Below are 19,462 nucleotides of genomic sequence, written 5' to 3' on the forward strand. Positions count from 1 at the left end.
TGAAATACACACTACGATGGAGAGGAAAAAGTCAAATGATCCTTTATGGCAAAAATAAAAACTTGCTATCCATACTCCGTTGGGTATGGAATGCCAGAAGAGAAATGAAAAGACATTTAATCTTGTTGCAAAGCTTAATGTTCTGTACCACATCATAACAGTCAAAAATAGACAATTACTTGCTCATAAACCTTTTTTTTCTTTTATTCGCATTACAGAGGAAAATCAAGACTGCCCTTTAAAAATAGTCTGCAGTCAAGCGAGTTTGAAAGTCTGTGTTGTTAACCATTGTGTTGGACTGTATTTATGGTGCTAGAAAGAAAATCTGAGGCTTGCATGGTTCATTTTGTAAATGATACACTGGTAGCACAAGTATGGGCTGGCACCTGTAAAGCTCTGTAAAGGTGGGGGGACAAAAAACATTGGTCAATTAACCATTGGAGAAATATTTCCCAAAGCCCTTTGAATTAAGGGTTGGACTCGATGATCTCTGAGGTCTTTTCCAACCCAGTCGATTCTGTGATTCTGTGAACTCATTGCAGCACTCCTAACAAGCTGTTTCTGTCGTAAAACTTCAGATACGATGTGAATATCTAGGTTAAGAATTCAGATTCCCAGTACATGCCATGAAGGCTGGTTAACCACCCCATTTAAGGTCTCTCAAGGCATTCTGTGAATGTTCTGTAGGCATATGGGAAGCCTGGGCTTTTAAATTTGTCCTAAAGACCCGAAGACTCACCACTCTGGGTTAGCTCTATTGCATTACATGAAGTGACCAAATTTTCCCAGCACTTCTACCTGAGTAAAATCTTCAGCTACAAACAAATGCCATTATCCTAAACTGCTGTTTATATATATTGGTGGCGAACTTTTTAATTAGACAACTCTTCTGAACATAATTACTTTGAGCTTACATAATTTTGGAAACACTATAAATTCTGCAACCATTTAACCATTTTAAGTAAATATACATTTCTTTTTTTTCACCCCCAAGACTTTTCCAGTGTTTCAGTAAATGTTGTGCTAGTTTTTCCACCATTGTGATTTGAGGTATTTACTTTTTCAAAAGAACTTACTCATGGCTTTTTTTCCATAGTAAAAATATGCAGTTAATCCTTTGAATGAAAGGGAGAGGAAGCTTTCTAAATAAAATATCTCCTCTTTAGGGAAGCAAAAGTTTGGTAGAGAAGTCTGTCCTTGCCCTCAGGTTGCCTGTGACTTCTTCAGTCGTTAATTATTCAGAACTCAAGAGAACGTTATTGGCCCAATGTAAAACTGTCATTTTTCCACTGAAATTTCCAGTATCTGTAAGTAATTCCATTTTAGGATGGATTATCGTGTTTTAATTTTTCTACAGTGTTCTGCATGCATTTCATTACAATATACCATCTCTGGGAAAATGTCATTATTTCATACACTGAAGTATTCTGTCTGCATTGATGTGCATACTCATCGGGCAAGTGAATTTTCTGGCCTGCACTCACATGCCTTGAGCTGTGTTTGCATCTTCTATCTGCCATCCTTAAATACTCATGCAAAGAGCAAAACTGAATGAAACTCATTTAGAGTCCTTCTGCTACTTGTTTGCTTTAACTGTGTTTTAAGAGAGGAGGAATGATAGTACTAATCTAGTGGTAGATAAACTGTGTACAAGCCAACTCTGCCCCCTCTGTGTCTTAATCAGAGAACAAGAGAAGCCTGTAGTTTGGCAGTGATAATTTTTAAAAATTACTTTTGCTGTTTAATTTCAGCTTTTGTGTTTGTTTGATTGTATTTAAGCTGTCAGTAGCAGCGAGCTAATGGCACATTACAGAATTTATTTTTGACTAACACAGAATTAAATAGTAATAAAATGAGACAAGCATGGTTCCAGCATCTTTTCCATGTGTCAGCTGGGCTCCAGTGAGATGATGTGAAGCTGATTTAGTTTTTAGTAAAGGTTAATTGAGAGTAAAACTATGAGAATGGTTGAGATATTTTAAAAAAGAACATTACATACCTGTCCACATGTATTTATGTTCACAGCAGAGGATGATTCAAGCGGTCTGAAAGTCTTGGTATCTGCTGTGATCCTACTGGTGCAGTAAATGTATGCTAGAAAGGGAAGCTGTTTAGTTACTAGAATCCTGTAAGTGCTGTTGTCCCACAGCCACCGAAACCGTGCATTAACCAAAGGACAAGGAGAGCAGCAACCCCCTTAGATCAGAGTAGGTAGCTGCACTTTTTTGTATTTCATTGGCCATGAGCAAGGCCAAACAAAGAGAAAAAGAGGCCTGTGACTGCTGACACATCTCCCTGGGTGGACAGGCAGCATCATTCCCCATGACATTAATGTGGGATATGTTACGAGATAATTGAAGGGCATTAGCATTTGTTAGAAATTAAAAGGGAAGCAGAATTCCTTATGTCCTGCCATTGTCATGGGCATTTGGGGGATTGAAGTGTTTCTAATTAACAGCCTATGTGCTTTTTGGCTGCACTGTAGATTTTTCTGTTCAACTCCTGGCCTCTGGCTCAGTTTTTCAAGCCAAATACTCTAAGCATGTGAATAAGCCTTACTGGTTTTTGTAGTGATTAGAAACATGACCAGGAACATGAGTAATAACAGGATTAATGTTTCAGATTTGACTGGGTTGTGAGAACTGCATTCTTAGAGTGTTAAATAGGAGGTGCTGAAATTGCCACCAGCACAATCTCATTCAGTGTCGTGTTCTAGGGATACTGAAGTTATTTCAAAAGACAGGGTTTTTCTGGAAAACTGGGCAAGTGGGAGCACCATGAGATGTCTTCCTGAAGTGATTCTTGAAGTGTTTTTCTTGCAGCGTACAAAGTAAGGGAAATATAATAAATATATTTGATAGTTTAATTCAGGTCGAGAAGTAAATCGGCATTTTTTTTCATCTGTCAGTGACTTACTTCATAATTAAGTGATGCTGCCAGTGTAGCAAACTCTTCCATTTGAGAAGTCCTGAATGTAGTTTATAGAGCATGTGCTGAGAGCTGCATCTTTGATCTTTGGCAGACTGTTAATTACTGTGACTGCACTGGGCCAAATCACGTCCTTAATTTCTTTATAACACTAAGGAAAATGTAGCATTATTATGGAGAGGAAGATATTTGCCCCTATGTTATAATCTGGTTATTCCTTGCAGCTAACAAAGGCTTAGGGATGCAGAAGCTAAACACACTGCTTATGGAATCTTTTGTTTGTAGTGATTGCAAATCTTGAAAAGGTCATTTTCTCTGGAAATTGTAGGAGCAAAACTGTATTGGTTTTCATCTCTTCACTCTCCTCATCAGTACAGTGCTATTTTTGCCTAGAAAGTGATGGTCTATGCTAATATGAGATATGATGAAGGGAACTGGAAGAGTATGTTTGAAATTTGCTGAAAACCCTACAGCAGCGTTTGACGTAAACTTTACCTTACAAATGTGAGTGGTGGCAACAAACAAAGAGAAAAAGCTTAGAAAAATATACAGATATGTTGTTTAAAAAAATTCAGCTTCAGTTTTCCTCCTTGCTACTTGGGGAAGAAAAATATTCCCTTCTCTGAACAGGCTTCAAAAAACTTTAGCTGTCTTCTAAATCAATACTAAACGAAAACAAGTACAGAGAAAACACTCACATCCACTCTCTTAATTTTCCATTGAAAGGATTTGTTCTTCAAAGTCTCTCTATATTACCTGTTAGCAGAAAAGACAACAAATGTTTTCAACACACTTCATGAGAGTTTCAGCCCAGCCCTGTCATTTCCTCTGAAGGGTGTGAGTGGAAGTAGTGCATTTGGGGTTCAATTAGGTTGCTTGCATTTTATAAAACTTAGTTATTACTAAAATCAACCAGCCAAAGAAAAGAGGAGGTGGTTGATTGATAGCACTGTTGGGGTGCTATCTCCAGATTGCTGCAGTCTGCATCCCTGCCTGTGCATTTTTGGGTAGGTGGCTTTGGTTAATGGCCGAAGTAGGGGAGCTGGCTTTGCCATGTGTAGTGCTCCTGGCACCAACACTTGTGGACCAGCTGAAATCAGGTTTAGGTGCATCTTTTGTGATCAAGGAATCAACACGTGCACTTAACTTGCCTTACTTTAATACACCCACCTATTGTGTGTGACACTGGCACTCAAAGAATGCTTGGGATCAGAACAGATCAGATCTCAAACTGGTTTTGTGTTGAAAAAAAATAGTATGTTGGTTGAAAGTAATTTAAGAACTGGCATTATTTACTTGAAATGAAGAATGGTTTTCAGGTCTTTTCTATGATTTATTTTATGTCTCACTCATTGTTTAATCCCACAAAGAGATTATGTGAATTGGTGTCATAAATCAGAAGTAGTCACATTCTTCCTTTAATATACTGAAATTGTGGGTATAAAACACAGTATTCAAATTTATACTCATTGCTGTTCAAGACCATTCTCACTTAATATGATCCAAATTACAAATGAAACAAAGTAATACTCAGTTTACACCAACAGTTCTCTCTGACTTTTTGTCATCCTACCCATACATTTGAACATCTAGAAATCAGTGTCAGTTTTTACGCATCATTCTTCATGCATGACTGTTTAGTTGTACAGCAAGCCTTTTCTGCTGCTGAAGTCAGCTTTGCCACTTATCTTCACTGTGGGGAAAAAAAGGCTAAAAAAAATCTTTGCCAAAAGAAAAGGGTTGATTCATAAAGATTTTTCATGATCAACAGAAAGTATTTAAAACCTGATTAGACATATGAAAGGGAACATTTATCATGTTTCTCTGTGCTATGTGAGCTAAATGTATAATCAGACCCTTGGTAAAAACTCCCTTGCTATGGCAGAAAGAGAGTGGAAATAAGTGTGACTCACTGGCCAATTATATGAATGCCATAACCTTATGGAAGGGAAATGTCTCGTGTATTCAGAGCTTACTTGAAGAATGTGGTTATCATTATTTCACACATGCTCAGATCACTAAGAAACCTGAGATTGGGGTTGTGGGTTGGTTGTGTTTATTTTGTTTGATTGTTTTCCTGCACAAAGACATAGATCACGTTTGCTTTGATATTGGTTGCAAGTTGGATTGAATTTCAAACTTTGCAAAAGAAGTTCGTCAGGAAAGATTTTGCAATTTTGTCCTGAGAATGTCCCATATATGTAATCCAAATACTTTATATAAGAGTGTCTGGGAAGATTATTAGAACTATATCTTTTTGATAAAAACAGAAACCTTTGTAGAATTGATGTGTAATACTGCACAGTGGTATTGGTAAACAGTTTAATAGAATGAAACAGCAAATCCTTTACTTAGGGTATAATAGAGGTGAAAATAATGTTTCAAAACCCACTCAGCTGTCTTGACAGGTAAAGAAGCAACTCTCTTGCAAACCCATCATTCCTCAGTTCTGAAGCTAATCTCTCACACAGTTACCAGAATGACTTTGCAAGACTTGAAGCCTCTGTCTATACTTATAAAGTAAAAGCCACTGGAGGGTATTTCTAGGACGCGATCTCAGTGATTTTTATGTTTTGGTTTTTTTTTTTAATACAGTGAAATTATTACATGTTTCCTGCCATAATTTTAGTATATTTTAGCACTCTTCTAGGTGGTTCATGGGCAGTTTGGGAGTTTGCAAAACCAAGGGACTGTTCCCATGTAGTGGCCTCTGGTTGGCAATCTCTTTTGGCAGATAGGAGGACACAGACACATAATGTGAACTTGGTTTTGTTGTTCAGCTGCAGTGGGGGGCAACTGCTGCGGGTGAGTTTAAAGTGCTCATGTAGGTATCTTAAAAGCAGCAGCGAGGTAAATGGGTTGTGATTTCTAACTGGAATGTTTTGTTTATTTTTATTATTATTTTGTCACTGTATGAATTTTGTAAATGCTACTATTTTACCCCATAGTTACTCTTTAATGTCAGGGAAAAAACATTCTTGCAGGTGTTCTGTATCAGTCACAAAGGAAAATATTAATTCTACTGCAATCAGCAGAGATTTCTGAGGTGCTGAGACTAACACTGATGCGGATGTCTGTTATCAAATAGCATATGGTTTGTGCATATTAGATATAAAGCTTGAAGCTGCACTTTAATCTCTTCTTTAGAGTTAATGATATGTTAAAAGTAAACATGGACAAACAGTAGGGTTTTTGCTCTTTGGTGAGCCAGCAGTTTTGGGACAGAAGATACCAAGCTGGACATCTTTCTGTTTTTCAGATCTATCTGAAATGCTGTCTAAAGAAACTAAAAAACCTAGTGTTTAGTATTCTAGCATTTTCTTTCTGACTTCCTCCAGTGCGGACCAATATTGAAATAAAAATTGTATTCATAAGCAAGAAGTCAAATTATTTGTCTTAGGCTCTCCACCTTACTGGGCTGAAACTGTCAGGTATGGTCTGATGTCATAAACTGACCTCAGTTCACCTGTACTGTACTTTCAGGGAATTTATTATATGGCAAACAATAATTGCGCTCTAGCTGTACTCTCTAATTTGGTAAGTAACAAAATACCTCACTTGGGAGCTATTTTTGTTGTTACTAGACTGTCATCATGTGAATGAACAAATGGTGCTCTGATGTTTCTTCATTGCACACTAGCAAACCATAGATAAGCACATGCTGCACTTTTTTTTTTGAGTATGGGTATTTTCTTAAATTTTGTTTCAGAATTAACTTAATGCCTTCCTCTTAATCTAGAAGAGAACATATAAGCAGGGAATAAAATGTGGATACATGCTTCAAATGTAAGAATCCACATAGTCACTTCAGGAAGAAGGATGCTGCAGAGCAGGGTTGGAGGGAGATGTTTCCACAGCCCAGAACAGGAGTGAGTTGTGCTGTGTTGTTGGCTGTGATTGTGGGATGTGCCTCTCTATCACTTGACCTGGGAAATACAATAATAGCTAAACTGATAAAACTTGGTGGGAAATTTTGACACTTATTATTAGTTTGACTTTAATGAGAACATGTATATAGCAGAGGGAAAGACAGTAATTGCGAAAATTGAATTTTAGCTTGGCCATTCCCTCCAAAGTATCCATGTCTGCAATTGCATAAAATAATAGGGTTTTCCTGGATGTGGTTGTGTGCACGGAAAGCATCTTCCTGCCTCTTACTAAGTATTACTGCAAGAACAGTGTGTTGATTAATCTGTTCCTCATTACTGAACTATGGTGGCCTGTGACCACAGCTGAGCCTCCAGCACCCTGCTGTTTTTGGCCAGTTTCTCAAAATTGGGTCTCACTTTCTGGACAGACAGAGGACCCATAGTAACACTGCTATTGTTTTGAGCACAAAAATCCCAAATTGCTGTTTTTCGGGAGTATTAACTGTTTTTCAAGGTCTAGGTGTCATGTCATTATGGTTACATAATGAATCTGCTGCTTGGTCAAACATAGTGGACAAGCCCCATGTTATATGATGTGCTCTCCCTTTTACTTTCTAAATAATGACATTGGAAAATTAACGTGTTATAACCAAACAGGGGAGAGAAGGAGGAGTAGGGAAATAGAGGATGATGACAAAAGTAAAAAGAACAGGGAAAAGAGTTGTGGTACAAAAGGTAAAACAAAAAGAGCAGGTTAGTAAGACAATTTAATAAACATATTAGATTGTTCGTATTGTTGGTGTATGTTTAAATAGCAGCTGTTTCCAGATCACTGACTGAATTAATCAGTATTCTCATATCTGAGACCACTCTTCAATTTCAGTAGTACCAATTCTTTGTTTTGAATCAGAGTAGAGCAGCAAAAATGGATTTCTAGCATCTTTTATTTAATATGATCTAGATTTGAGGAAATTTGTAAGTTATTGACAACAGTATGCATCAGAAAAATAATTATTGTAAAGGTCACTGATACAGAAAATTTCTCTGATTCCCTTCCTATACCTTCCATTTTGAAAAAAGTGCAGAAACATTTTTTGGTTTTTTTTTTTGCAAATTGTTGGAAGCTTCATTGTATCAACAATGTAAAGGACTGTTGCCCAGTATTCCCTTATGTTTTTTTCTGAGTTCTGTTCTGATTCAGCAATCCTACAGGACTGGGCTGAGATATTTATTTCCTTCTCAGTCGCATTTTATTTTTCCAGATGTTGTGTTGCAGCATCTTGATAATGGCCGGGAGATGTTCACAAGGATCTCATCTTTCCCTTTTGAAAAAGTTAAGGCTACTTTCTAGAAATGTAGTGCTGTGTGTTAAAACAGTTGCTTTTTCTCTGAAGCATTTTGGTTAATCATGGTAATATGTATAATGTAGAAATTAATCTGCTTTCACTCTAAAAAGCAGACAGTATTCTGTTTAAAATCTTTGAGAGGGCTGAAGAGAAGCTGAGAAGCTGAAGCAGAGAAGCTGCTTCTTAAAAGATCTGGATTGTGATAGTCTTAAAACAAAACCAAACCAAACCAAACAGGTAAACAGGCAAAATTGTGTAAGATTGAGAGCTGTTAGCAATCCCTTCTATTTGAAGAGACATCTTTGCTGCTGTTGTTGGAAGGGATTAAAGAGAAACATCTCACTTTTGCCGTTTCTCTGGGTCAGCACTGGAGTTTGACAAGAAAAACCCGGAAGGCCCAGAAACTGCTTGCTTGAGTCTGTTTGCAAAAAAAGGAAAATTTTCCCAAAGTGCACGTGATATAAGGCACGAATTCAGACTGAAGTTACTGCTAGCACATGGGATCCTTGTGTTGCTAGAAAGCTGCCTATCTGTACTACCTGAAGCACTGCTTTAGGACAATGTAGCATTTCCAGTAATATTAATAGCTGGAGCTAGAAAAGTTCTAACAAGAGAAGCATATATCCCAAAGTGTTAAGATGTGTCTCCTCCAAAATCTTGTACAGGGCTGGCTGAGCAGTGTGACTGATAATCAAGAGCTAGAGTGCACCCTCGTACGTGTTGCTTGACTTTATAAGGACTCTTGTGAGGCATCTTCTTCCCTCATGCTATTTTCATTATCTCTGCTCCACCGCTTAGAGGTTCAAACAATTTATCATCTGAATTAAAAGGCAATAGCAAATACCTGCTGTTTTGCCTTTGTCTCATGTGATAGGCATGCTGCATTATCCCAATAGGAGTTTAAGATGATAAAACATCAAGTGAGATAGAAGGCAGACTGAAATGGTTATATCCTCATTAAACTTACAACACCCTTGGCTGTTATGATGTATTTGTGCTCTGTTATAAGCCTCAAATGAACAGTTTGAAAGTAAACGAATAAAAATGTACTATAGGATAGAGAGCTGTTCGTGACTGTATTACAGATTTAGAAGCTTTCACTATTCCTATTAAAATTGTGTGTGTGTGAGAAATACAAACTTACTGGTTATTTTAAGAGTTGTTGTCTTTGCCCTTTGGTGTGAGTGCAGAACTCTTAAGAGTATGGTTTGTGATAGAAAAAGCATCCAAAGCTAAGGCTATACGTCACACCATAATAAGGTCAGATACTGCTCCGTTCTGGCTGAACTGAGTGTCAGTCAGAAGCCAAATAAATCCAGCTGACATGGCACCAGCTGGATTCACGCTGTTTGCAGTAAAACTTCTACAGGTTTTGATGAGCCAGGGGAAGCAGAGTTGTCACACTACTGACAGCCAAGTATAGGGCCTCGCTTTGTTTAACTAGGTACATTAGTCACTGCGGAGAACACTTTAAGACATGTTAGAAGACATTGTCACTGCAGTGCACTGAAAAGTATTAGCAGAGCTTAGCAAGGCAGCTGGCCGTGATCAAATATTCCTCTTAAATTAAAAGCATGTTTAGGTATTCTGCTCAGCCTGTTCTTAGGTAGCTAATAATGGAGCTGGATCCTCTTGCTCTATTTTGAGGATGTCTTATTGAATCATGTATAGAGTGATGTGACTAATTTGTGGTACAGAAGTCCCTGTGCATCAGCTGTTCACTGTGGTTTTCCTGGGGGTAAGATAGTACTTTTTATGTTGAAAGACACTGATCATTCTTTTCAGCATATCAAAGAACAAATGTACTGTAGGCTTTTCTATTGAAAAAAAAAAGAAGTAGAACAAGTGGCTTTAATCTGTATTTCCATCATTACATCTACGTAAAACTCACTGATGCTAACGGGACTTGTAGCAACACAGATAAAAGACAGTCACACTGTCAATGAAATATGGAGCAAAACAAAATAGGGCACACCACAGAAGTAGGAGGGTTCATCCCCGTAGGGGCAGCCCACAAGCATGTCGCTCAGCCTGCTTGGAGTAAGCTGTTGGTGTGCAAAGCTGCAGCTCTCCGGAGTGAAGTACCTGACAGTGGCTAATGCAGTGGCTGCACACAGTTGCTGAACACCAAACTTAGTTGCTGCCCAGATGGATCTTTTCAGAAAGGTGCACATGTGAAGTCTGGGATGGAAGACACCCATCGGGACAGTCCAAAAGCACCCATGGCTCTGGGGTTGGGAAGGAACAGGAGGGACTCAAGGCTGCACTAGAACGCTCAACTGTAGGCATCACGGGGGTAAGCTGAAACCAGCAGGCTCACCTCAAATTGTAGAAAAGGGGTGAGGGAACAGTGCAAAGGAGTTGAAGAGGCAGAATTGTGTGATTCTGTGGAGATTAAGAAAGGAAAAGGAAAAATAGCAAGTAATGTGTTTTCTAAAGTACACAGAAATATATGGTAAAGGACAACATTAACAAAGAGCAATACATTGAGTCCTCACAACTGATCACAAATTATAACATTGCCATTGTGAACAGAAGGGGAATGATGTTCTGGAGGTGGACCCTGAGACAAAGGTGTGAACTGGGTGGTCCAATACAGAACAGAGAATTACTTATTTCCATGTAAGCCACAGTGTTGACAAAGCCAGTGTAATATGCAGCTAGCTTTGTTCCTTGACAGTTTATGAGAGTATTTTGTCAAAAATAGTGTTTGCATTCTATCCATGGACACTGCAGAAGTATAGACCAGAATCAGCAGGCACACTGGCACCAGTAATTGCTTTGACCTAGGTTCAGATATTAGGGATTTTAATTTTTGTCTTTAATTTTGCTGTTTAAAATAGTATGGATTGTCTTTATTAGTGTAACATACAGATTGAATGTTCAAAGAAAGAAATTAAGAATGTATTTTGGAAGTCTTCTTTAAAAGGAAGACTGTGCAAAGAATGGTTTTGGTCAGCCCTTTTCCTAGGATCCCACCTAAAATGCAGTTCTTGCACCTCTCTTGCTATCCAGGCTCAAGAAACTCAACATTGCCTTTTGACACACAGGTCAGAAAGCAGGTTGTCTGATAGATGAAGTGACTGCTGCTGTCTTTGCTGGAGTGGCGTTAGAGCTGTACCCTTCTCATTTTACCTGAGATTGTGTGATATTACCTTTGCTGCCCTAGTCTCTTTATGGTCTGCCAGCATTTTCATTCTTGAAAAAACAGCATACTTGGGACATGTGCTTCTGAAAAAGCACTGTGTTGTAATCTGCTATATTTGGATGTTTAATCCACAGAGCAAAATGGAGAGTTGTCTTTTCATCCTGGAATATTCATAGTAAATAGAAAAACAAAAATCTTATCAGTATTACCCAAAGGAAGGAGTCCTGAGCATATGCAAATGAAAGTAAATTCAGCAGGATTAAAGAGATATAGTCAAAGTATATGTAAATCCACCTGCGGAGCAGCTATCAAGACTACAATAGTATAGATAGGTAATCATTTGAAGGTAGCCTTGCTGCTCTGGTAGGAAAGTGAGCGCACAACTTAGAGTGCTTGAGTAGAACTTTGCTGTAGGCAGGTAGTTCCTAGTTGACTGAACAAGGTACAAGGTAATTTTCTCACAGGAATGTAGGTGTGAGCCTTTAAATAAAAAGAACTGCTGTTACCTTTAAAACTGAATCACTAGCACTGATGGATTTTTTAATAAGTCAATTTACCAGCATTTAAAACTATTTTAGAATAGTTAATTCTTTAAAAAAAAAAAAGCACGTGCCCTTTCTATTTCTGCTTATTTCATTATAGATAATGAAGCAGGACTGAAAAACCTGTGAACATCATGGAGACACTATTTCGTCAGTGTTGCATTGTGACATATTTGTGATCTCTTCTTTGCTTCTTTATTTTTTTTATATCCTCTATTTTTTTCTTTTCATTTCTGTTTGGTGTGTATGCTCATTTTACTGATAGTATAGCTCATCTCTTAAGTTATTTAATCTTGTGAATACTACTCTGAGGCACCTAGCAGTCTTAGTAATGTACTGGCCACTGAGTCTTCATGCCTCCCATATTGATTGTAGAACACAATAAATATATTGCAAGCACTTAGCCATTTTGATGAAATACATTTATGCTATATAGTTTCACTTTGTCAAAATACCTACATGTTGGCTTTCTTTGCTGTTTAAATGCTCTTCTATTTGTTCCTAACTTCCCCTGTTTAACAGCAGACAAACCCAGGGAGCACTGAATGAATCGGATGATCCCGAAACAGGCTGTCTAACTGATAACAAGCCAACTTCTCGACACTTCTATCCTGTCGCCTTGCTGCTTGTCAGCTCACACTTGCTGGTTGTGTGGCTTATTTTAAGTCTTGCTTTGCTATTAGCCAAATATCAATAAACTTGATTCGTGTTCCTTTCTTTTCTACAAACAGCAACAAACTAACTTTAGAAAAAGGAATTATGCTGTATTATTTCTACAATCTCAGACCCCAAGGATTCATCTTTAATATACAAATGTCTGAAATGTACTATGTTTTCGTTATTTTTTTCTGAACTCTAAGAAGTATACTATGCATTGAGTGAATTGATTTGCTCTTTCTGTTCATGGTAAAGCTTTCCCACTGTAATTAGCTCAAAGAAAGCCCACTTACAATGCTGTTGCTGTATACAAGAAGATGTGAAATCCTGAATGCTTGAATCCCTCTTTCCAGAGTCATTAGTCTGAAAAAAAATTTAAAAAAAAAGAAAAAAAAAAAATGCACAACACAGACTAACCCCTAGACAAATATTACAGGGTGGTGGTTTGTGAGATTTAACTTCCATTGTGTTTCTTTCACGGTTACTAGCTGATGGGATCTTTTTTGTTTAACAAATGATTATTACTTTGCTACAACTAACTCTTTTCTGTCAGCTAACTAAATGGAATAGAGTAAGTTCTGTTTTGTAATGAAATTAACCTGTTTGTAATTGTTGCTTTAGTTGCTTTTGCTTTCAAGACACTTTTCTATTCTTTTTAACTGAGTCTTGTTTATGTCTTGATGCACCACTTTGGCACTTGTGACTTTTGTACTGTATGTGAACAAACATCCTTCCTTTATAAAGCAGAGAGTTGGACTGGGCTGTTTGAAAAGCCATTCTTTTTTTCTTTCTTTCTTTTTTCATTGCAAAGCTGAACATGCAGGAAATGAAGCAGAGATGAAACTTTCCTTCACAAATCTCTAGGGCCAGACTTAATAAAATGCCTTATTCCTAGAATACCCATTTTTAGGGCAACGTGTACTCTCACATATATAGTAAACAATTTGAAAAAAGTATGAGAAAGTTTAAAAGGCAAATATATTTCTGGAATTAGAATAAAATGTATCATTAGAGTATTTACATTTTTTAAAGTAAACTTTAAACCTCAAGGGCAAGTATATTAGGGGGAAAAAAAATCTTATCACCTGTTTCTGAGGGCAATAAATGTAACTGGGCCTGGCCTTGGATTTAATTTTGTAAGATGTATCATCACTTGTGGAAAACAAATGTAGAGTTGAATCTTTGTTATTTTTACTTCAACTGTTGCTGAAACTCTGCAATGAACAAATAAAGCATATTTATTTATTCTGTGTTTCATGAAGTTGTACTTTTTCCCCCTTTCACTAGAGAAGGATGCCGCATAGAGAATGTACTGAAGAATGTCAAATGCAGAAAGTATGCATTCAACATGATACAGCTGATGGCTTTCCCAAAGTACTACAGACCTCCAGAAGGGACATATGGAAAAGCTGACACCTAATTTAAACAGAAATGTAATCAGGAATTTATATCACTATGCTAATTAGTGCATATAAAAATGGCTCTCTATGACTTATTAATTGGGAATGTGTAACCAGTCGAGGTGTTATTTTTATCAGGTTTTATCATTTTACATTAAAAAACCCCTCCAGTTAGTTGTTATGAAATATCATCAAGAAGCAATGGACTGAATATTCTAAAAACCAAATATATTCAACTTTTCTTGGTGAAGTTGAAGCTTAGTATGACTCATAAGCCAACTGGAATTAGTTTTTTGAGTAGTTTGATCAAAGATTAAAAAGGGAAATGTCATTTGCTATAGGAACACAGTTAGCAATCTGGAAGGTGGTATTCTGACTCTGAACCAAAAACTGAGATTTGATTTAAGGGGTCTCTTGCTATTGGAAATAGTGTTTTCTGGAACCAGCATAGCACCAAGGTCATGATCACTAATGTTTAAATCCTTCACAGAAGGGTTTATGAAAGATGTTAATCTTAATATCTGGACTAAATATAATTTTGGTATTTACATGTAGCTTCTTTACATAAACGTGTTAACTTCTTAATATGTTTTTAGCGATTACAGTCTGCAATTTCAATTATTACATTCTGGTTCCTTGCAGTTAACTTGGCTGTATCATTCTTGGTTTTCTGTACCACCACCAAACACCACTTAGTTCACTTTCACAAAAATCACATTGAAATCAGGGGGATTAATTCTTCAAGTAAGGTGGCCTGAATTTGACCTGTCTTGTTCCTGTTTACTGTAAACCCTTAAAACCAAATTTTCTTCAGTGATTGGGAAAATAAGTTGTATATACAGGAGTTAATGTACCTTTAGGCTATAAAAATATGTGTGTTCTTACAGAGCCTAAGATACGTGTTATGAGTAACCTACTGTATTAGGACTAGTTAGCCACTGCAGCTGATTTATATTGAATTTGTAATGCTGTATGCAGACACACCAGGATGAACTATCAGCTTTAAAAATGACTGTTAATCCTTCTGCCAGCTTGTGTTAGTCCTGAAATTTGTCTTGCAAATAACTTTTGTGTTTCCTAATTGTATCTATTTATTGCCTTCTCCTGCCTCTCAGAAAGAAACGCAGTGTTAACACCAAGTGTTAACTGCTTACTGACCTTTATGTAGTGCATTCATTTTGAGAAAAAAAAAAAAATCTCTAGAACAGAAGTGTGAGAATTTTACCCCAGTGAAACTGCGCTGGGAATTTGGGCATCTGTAGGAAATTGTAATTGCCATGGATAAAGAAGTTAATGTTTGCTTGCTCCTATGGAAGTCCAAGAAATCTTGATGCACCGTAAGTTATAATTTGTTCTTTTTATTCCATTAGTGCCCATTACTGGATGTAAATCCATAACTGTACTATTAAAAATACATATTTAAGAACCTGATCCTGCAAACTCTAATTGGGTAATTACATGAAAGTTATCCATAATTTGAATAAAGTTAAACTCATCTTGTATATTTGCAAGACCAGGCTTTGGGACATGTAGGAGAACATCAAGAAGGGATCCTTGTTCCAATGCTCATTGACTTCAGTGAAGTCAGGAGTTCACCTATACAATATATTTACCTAACTAATTGGAACTTTTTTCCAAAGTAAATTAGGTAATTTAAATAGTATATTTGTGCATTTGTTGTTTGTTTATATTATATAACGTGCTATCATGAATGACTTCTCTGTTCTTCTGGAATGTATTACTCCAACAGCAGGTGTCAGGAGAGTTGGTGTTGCATCATAGATAAGCTCAGGCAGATAAGAATATACTAGCATGGGGTTTTTTTTGCTGTCATGTACCAGTAGAAGTAGGCACTAGTCATTGGGTGGATAGATATGTGCATTAATTTGGTTTTGGGTGTTTTACTGTTACGTAACTGATCTGTACAAAACTTGTTTGTGACTTTATAGAATGCAAATCTTCCTAAGTAACGTTTTGTTCTGTCAGATTATCACAGTAGCTCTCACTACCTGCCATGTGTATTGTTAGCTTAAAGAGATTACATGTACGGTTTAGAAGTAGTGTTAAATTCCTCATGCACCTCTGAAATAACTCCACAGATACACAGCAGAGAATGCTGGCCTTCCTATAGTAATTCTGAAACAATCTGTAAAAGTCTGTGTGGGGATGATATTCACTCATGGGTACTGCAGGTTCCTGTAGTTCTTAGTCCCATAGGCATTCTGTCAATTTCAAAATATGAAATTCTATCTATTTCCTTCTTATCAGGAACATAGTCTTTCACTATATTATCCCTCAGCATTTTAATCCAACTTGTGTTCTAAAATGCTGTAGTGACTATCATGTGACCTTGATATTTAAGATGTTTTCCACATTGAAGCTATGTTTTTGGAGTGGGGAAAAAAAAAGGTATTGAATTGCTGTCCTCTATGTTCTAAGAGCCACTCCCAGTATGTTATTGTGAAATTAAATATTTTATTATTTGTTACAGATAATTAAGAAAAAAAAACAATCTGAATGTTGTAGTGAAACTTCATTGGGCTTGGGCCACTACAGAAGAGTCGGCTGGGTTTTGTTCTAAATAAAGCTGAACTTTTTAACGCCGGTGTTTTGACAGGAACATCTTTTTGTAGTTCACGAGACCCTTGTAAAACCCGCTGACACAGTTCCGAGTGTCCTCCAAGAGCCTTATTGCTTCAGTACTGAAACAGGCTCAAATGTTTCCTTGTTTGGTGGCTGCCTGCTGTGCACTCCTGCGGTCCATACAGGCAAAGGCCATGTCATCAAAACTGAGCTGTCTGCTCAGCACAGACTAGTGGCTTTTCTGGTTTGCCTTCTGTGAGGAAACAGAGGACGTTTTGCTGCACATTGGTAGTTACGTTACTTGGGGTACATTCAGTCTTTGTAGAAGCCGCTTTAAGCCCTGTGCATTATTTGGATGACTAACAGGGGACTTCAATCATCCCTCAGGTCTTGCACGTAGTTTTGTAGTTCACTCTGAATATCAGAGGGGTAAAGTTAAGCAAATAAATTTCCATTAGGAAGCTACAGCATTTGTTTTGCAAAGGATTAAGGGAAACACATTGATCTTGGTGGTGAATTCACAGAAAATCTGCTCTCTTAAAACTTTTGTAAGCTATAAAATAACCTGCTTTGAGAGGAGGGCAGTTCTCAAGGGCTAGAGAATGAACATTCAAAAATATATCTGGCATCTAAAGCCAAATCCTGTCTTACAGAAGATATTATTTGTAGAAATAAGATCTGCCTCAAGGAATCCTGAAGTAAGGGCTTCTAGCTTTGAATATTCGTACAATGCTTATATGGGGTTTTGTACCACAGACTAGTGTCCAAATGGAGAGCTAGCTTAAAATCCTAAAAAACATAAGGAAAGGAGAGTTAAAGTAACTTCTTCTCGGAGATTATGTAATATGTTACAAAACTTAACATGCATAGACCTGAAATTATTAAGCAGGCAGGTCTTCTTTTCTCAAGTCTTCTTGTGGGGAATTTAAAATATGTTCTAATTAATGTTTATACTTTGGCTTTTACAGAGCAATTAGGAAATGGAAATTTTTAATTATGTTATCTGATCTTTGTGAAGCTGTGCATTTTGATGGAATACTAGCCACGTATGTGTTATATAGAACAAATAATTTAGGAGGACAGCTGAAACAAAATATTAACTGAGAAAGAGCCTTAACTGACTCCTTTGCAGTGTTAGTTTTTGTATTGTCTGAATTTTGGCATTATGTAAGTGAAATAAGGAAATTAACAAACACTTTCTAAATCAGTCAATCCTGATGCAGATGCACTTATTTGCAGTGAAATAAAATGTAATGGTATTCTAGATTATGACTAGTAATTCATGTATAGAGAAGTGCAACTCATCATTTTGAAGCCTCCTATATAATATGCCTATGGTGAGCTTCAGAAAATAAGCTTATTTTTCTTTCTACCTTAAACACAAGCTCCAGGAAATTGTATGGTCCACTTATTAAAAAAAAAAAAGCTGAAAATCCACTGAATATCAGCTGGTATAATAAAGAAAGAAATCACATTTAAAACTATGCAGCAAAATTACTTCTGTGAATTCATGTATGTTATTAGTTAAGAGTCTTAAAGGTATATTGTGTCAGTTGGCTATTGTGTAAACTTGAAACCAGTGATATCTATATTTATGCTTTTTTATTGTAAAGAAATACACTGGGCAGGCAATGCCATGAGACATAAATTTGCATCTTGCTTTTCACTTATTTGTCTTAAAAGCAAATGTTTACAATCAAAGTGCTTTAAAATAATTGCTGTTCTTCAAAACACAAACTTAAATTGTAAATTGCATGGCTTAAAAAAAAAAAACAAAACACGTAGCTTTTTTAAAAAACACAAAATTCCCAGACTTCAGTCTCTAGAATGTTGTAGTTTTCCTTAATCATGCAACGCATTGACTGTTGTGTTGCCAGAGCATTCAGTTTTACACTGAAGCACTCAAACATTTGTTTGCTTTCTCTCATAGCATCTACTGAATAAGTAATATAACAGCAATTTCAGCATGATACTCATGATCCAAGATTACAAGCTTGCTTTTGCTCAAATAAACATGAAACTTAATACTTCAGAATAAATAAAATAAAAGACACTTGTGAATCAATTTATCAGTATTTCAAAGAGCTGAAACATAAAGCGTGGGGCTTGCGTGCTGGCAGGGAGAAAGAGTTATGGTAGAAAGCTGAGTGTGATAATAGAGTGCCCTGGACCTGTGGGGTTTTGAGTGGTGAGATTTGGCCCATACTACTCTTACTTAGATCTCTAATTACTGGAAGTGGTGTTTTGTACTCGTCCCATGCATGCAAAGTACTTCGGAAGTTTTCAGTGCTTTTGTTTTCCTTATGAGTACTCTGGCTTTAAAGTTTCTAAAATCCCAGGTTACTTTGGTACTTGTTTTCATTTTGTGTAGCTGTTCCTTGTAATGTTCCTGTCTCACACTCTGAAGCACATGTATAAGAAGCATTAGCAGGACTTCAGTCCATTTTGTGTGTGTGTGTTTGGAGAAATGAAGCACAACTATAGCAATTAAACTCTTTTTATATTTCAGGACTTAGCATTTTTGTTTCATTGCTGTCTGTAAGCCATGTCCATTGTACACTGTGTATATATTTTTATTTAAATAAATGTGATGTTTATTTTTTATGTTTCTGACTTTTTTGTTTGTTATTCATTTTTCATTTTCATTGTGATGGCATCACGCAGAGGGCAGATTTTGCGTGGTGCTGAGAGTGGGTTCCCGGCTAAAGGAGTCAGTGGAAGCCCACCCACAGGTCTCATCACTGCTTGGAGCAAGTATTTAAGAAAAGCTCTGATATGACAGTAAAAAGCATGCAATGGCCATAAATTAATTGTTCATGTAGTTTCTGGTCTTACTACAACTTTCTTCTCAGAACCAGGTAGGTCCTGCATTTTCTAATTAAAGACAAAACATTCACATACACGTGGAAGCCTCTTTCACATAACTATTGATCTATAGAGAGTTATTCAGTGTAACAGAGGTGGAATCAACATCTTTCAGAATGAAGAC

The 19,462-nt window shown here is 36.9% G+C and overlaps 1 protein-coding gene across 9 annotated transcripts in view; it reads left to right on the forward strand.

Moving 5' to 3' along the window:
* The window catches only part of INPP4B (inositol polyphosphate-4-phosphatase type II B), a 310,584-nt gene extending 291,507 nt beyond the window's left edge, over positions 1-19,077 (forward strand). For 4 of the 9 annotated variants that reach the window (XM_065061986.1, XM_065061992.1, XM_065061994.1 and 1 more), the window contains one exon: positions 12,356-13,735. In XM_065061986.1, coding sequence (XP_064918058.1) covers positions 12,356-12,530 — 175 coding nt within the window. In that variant the 3' untranslated portion in view covers positions 12,531-13,735. Of the gene's footprint in view, positions 1-12,355; positions 13,736-13,777 lie in introns of those variants that run through there. The other 5 variants (XM_065061989.1, XM_065061993.1, XM_065061988.1 and 2 more) reach the window with 3 other exon arrangements.
* The last annotated feature ends 385 nt before the right edge of the window (positions 19,078-19,462 follow it).

This window comes from Columba livia, chromosome 4 (genome assembly GCF_036013475.1).
Source record: "Columba livia isolate bColLiv1 breed racing homer chromosome 4, bColLiv1.pat.W.v2, whole genome shotgun sequence".
Lineage (NCBI taxonomy): Eukaryota > Metazoa > Chordata > Aves > Columbiformes > Columbidae > Columba > Columba livia.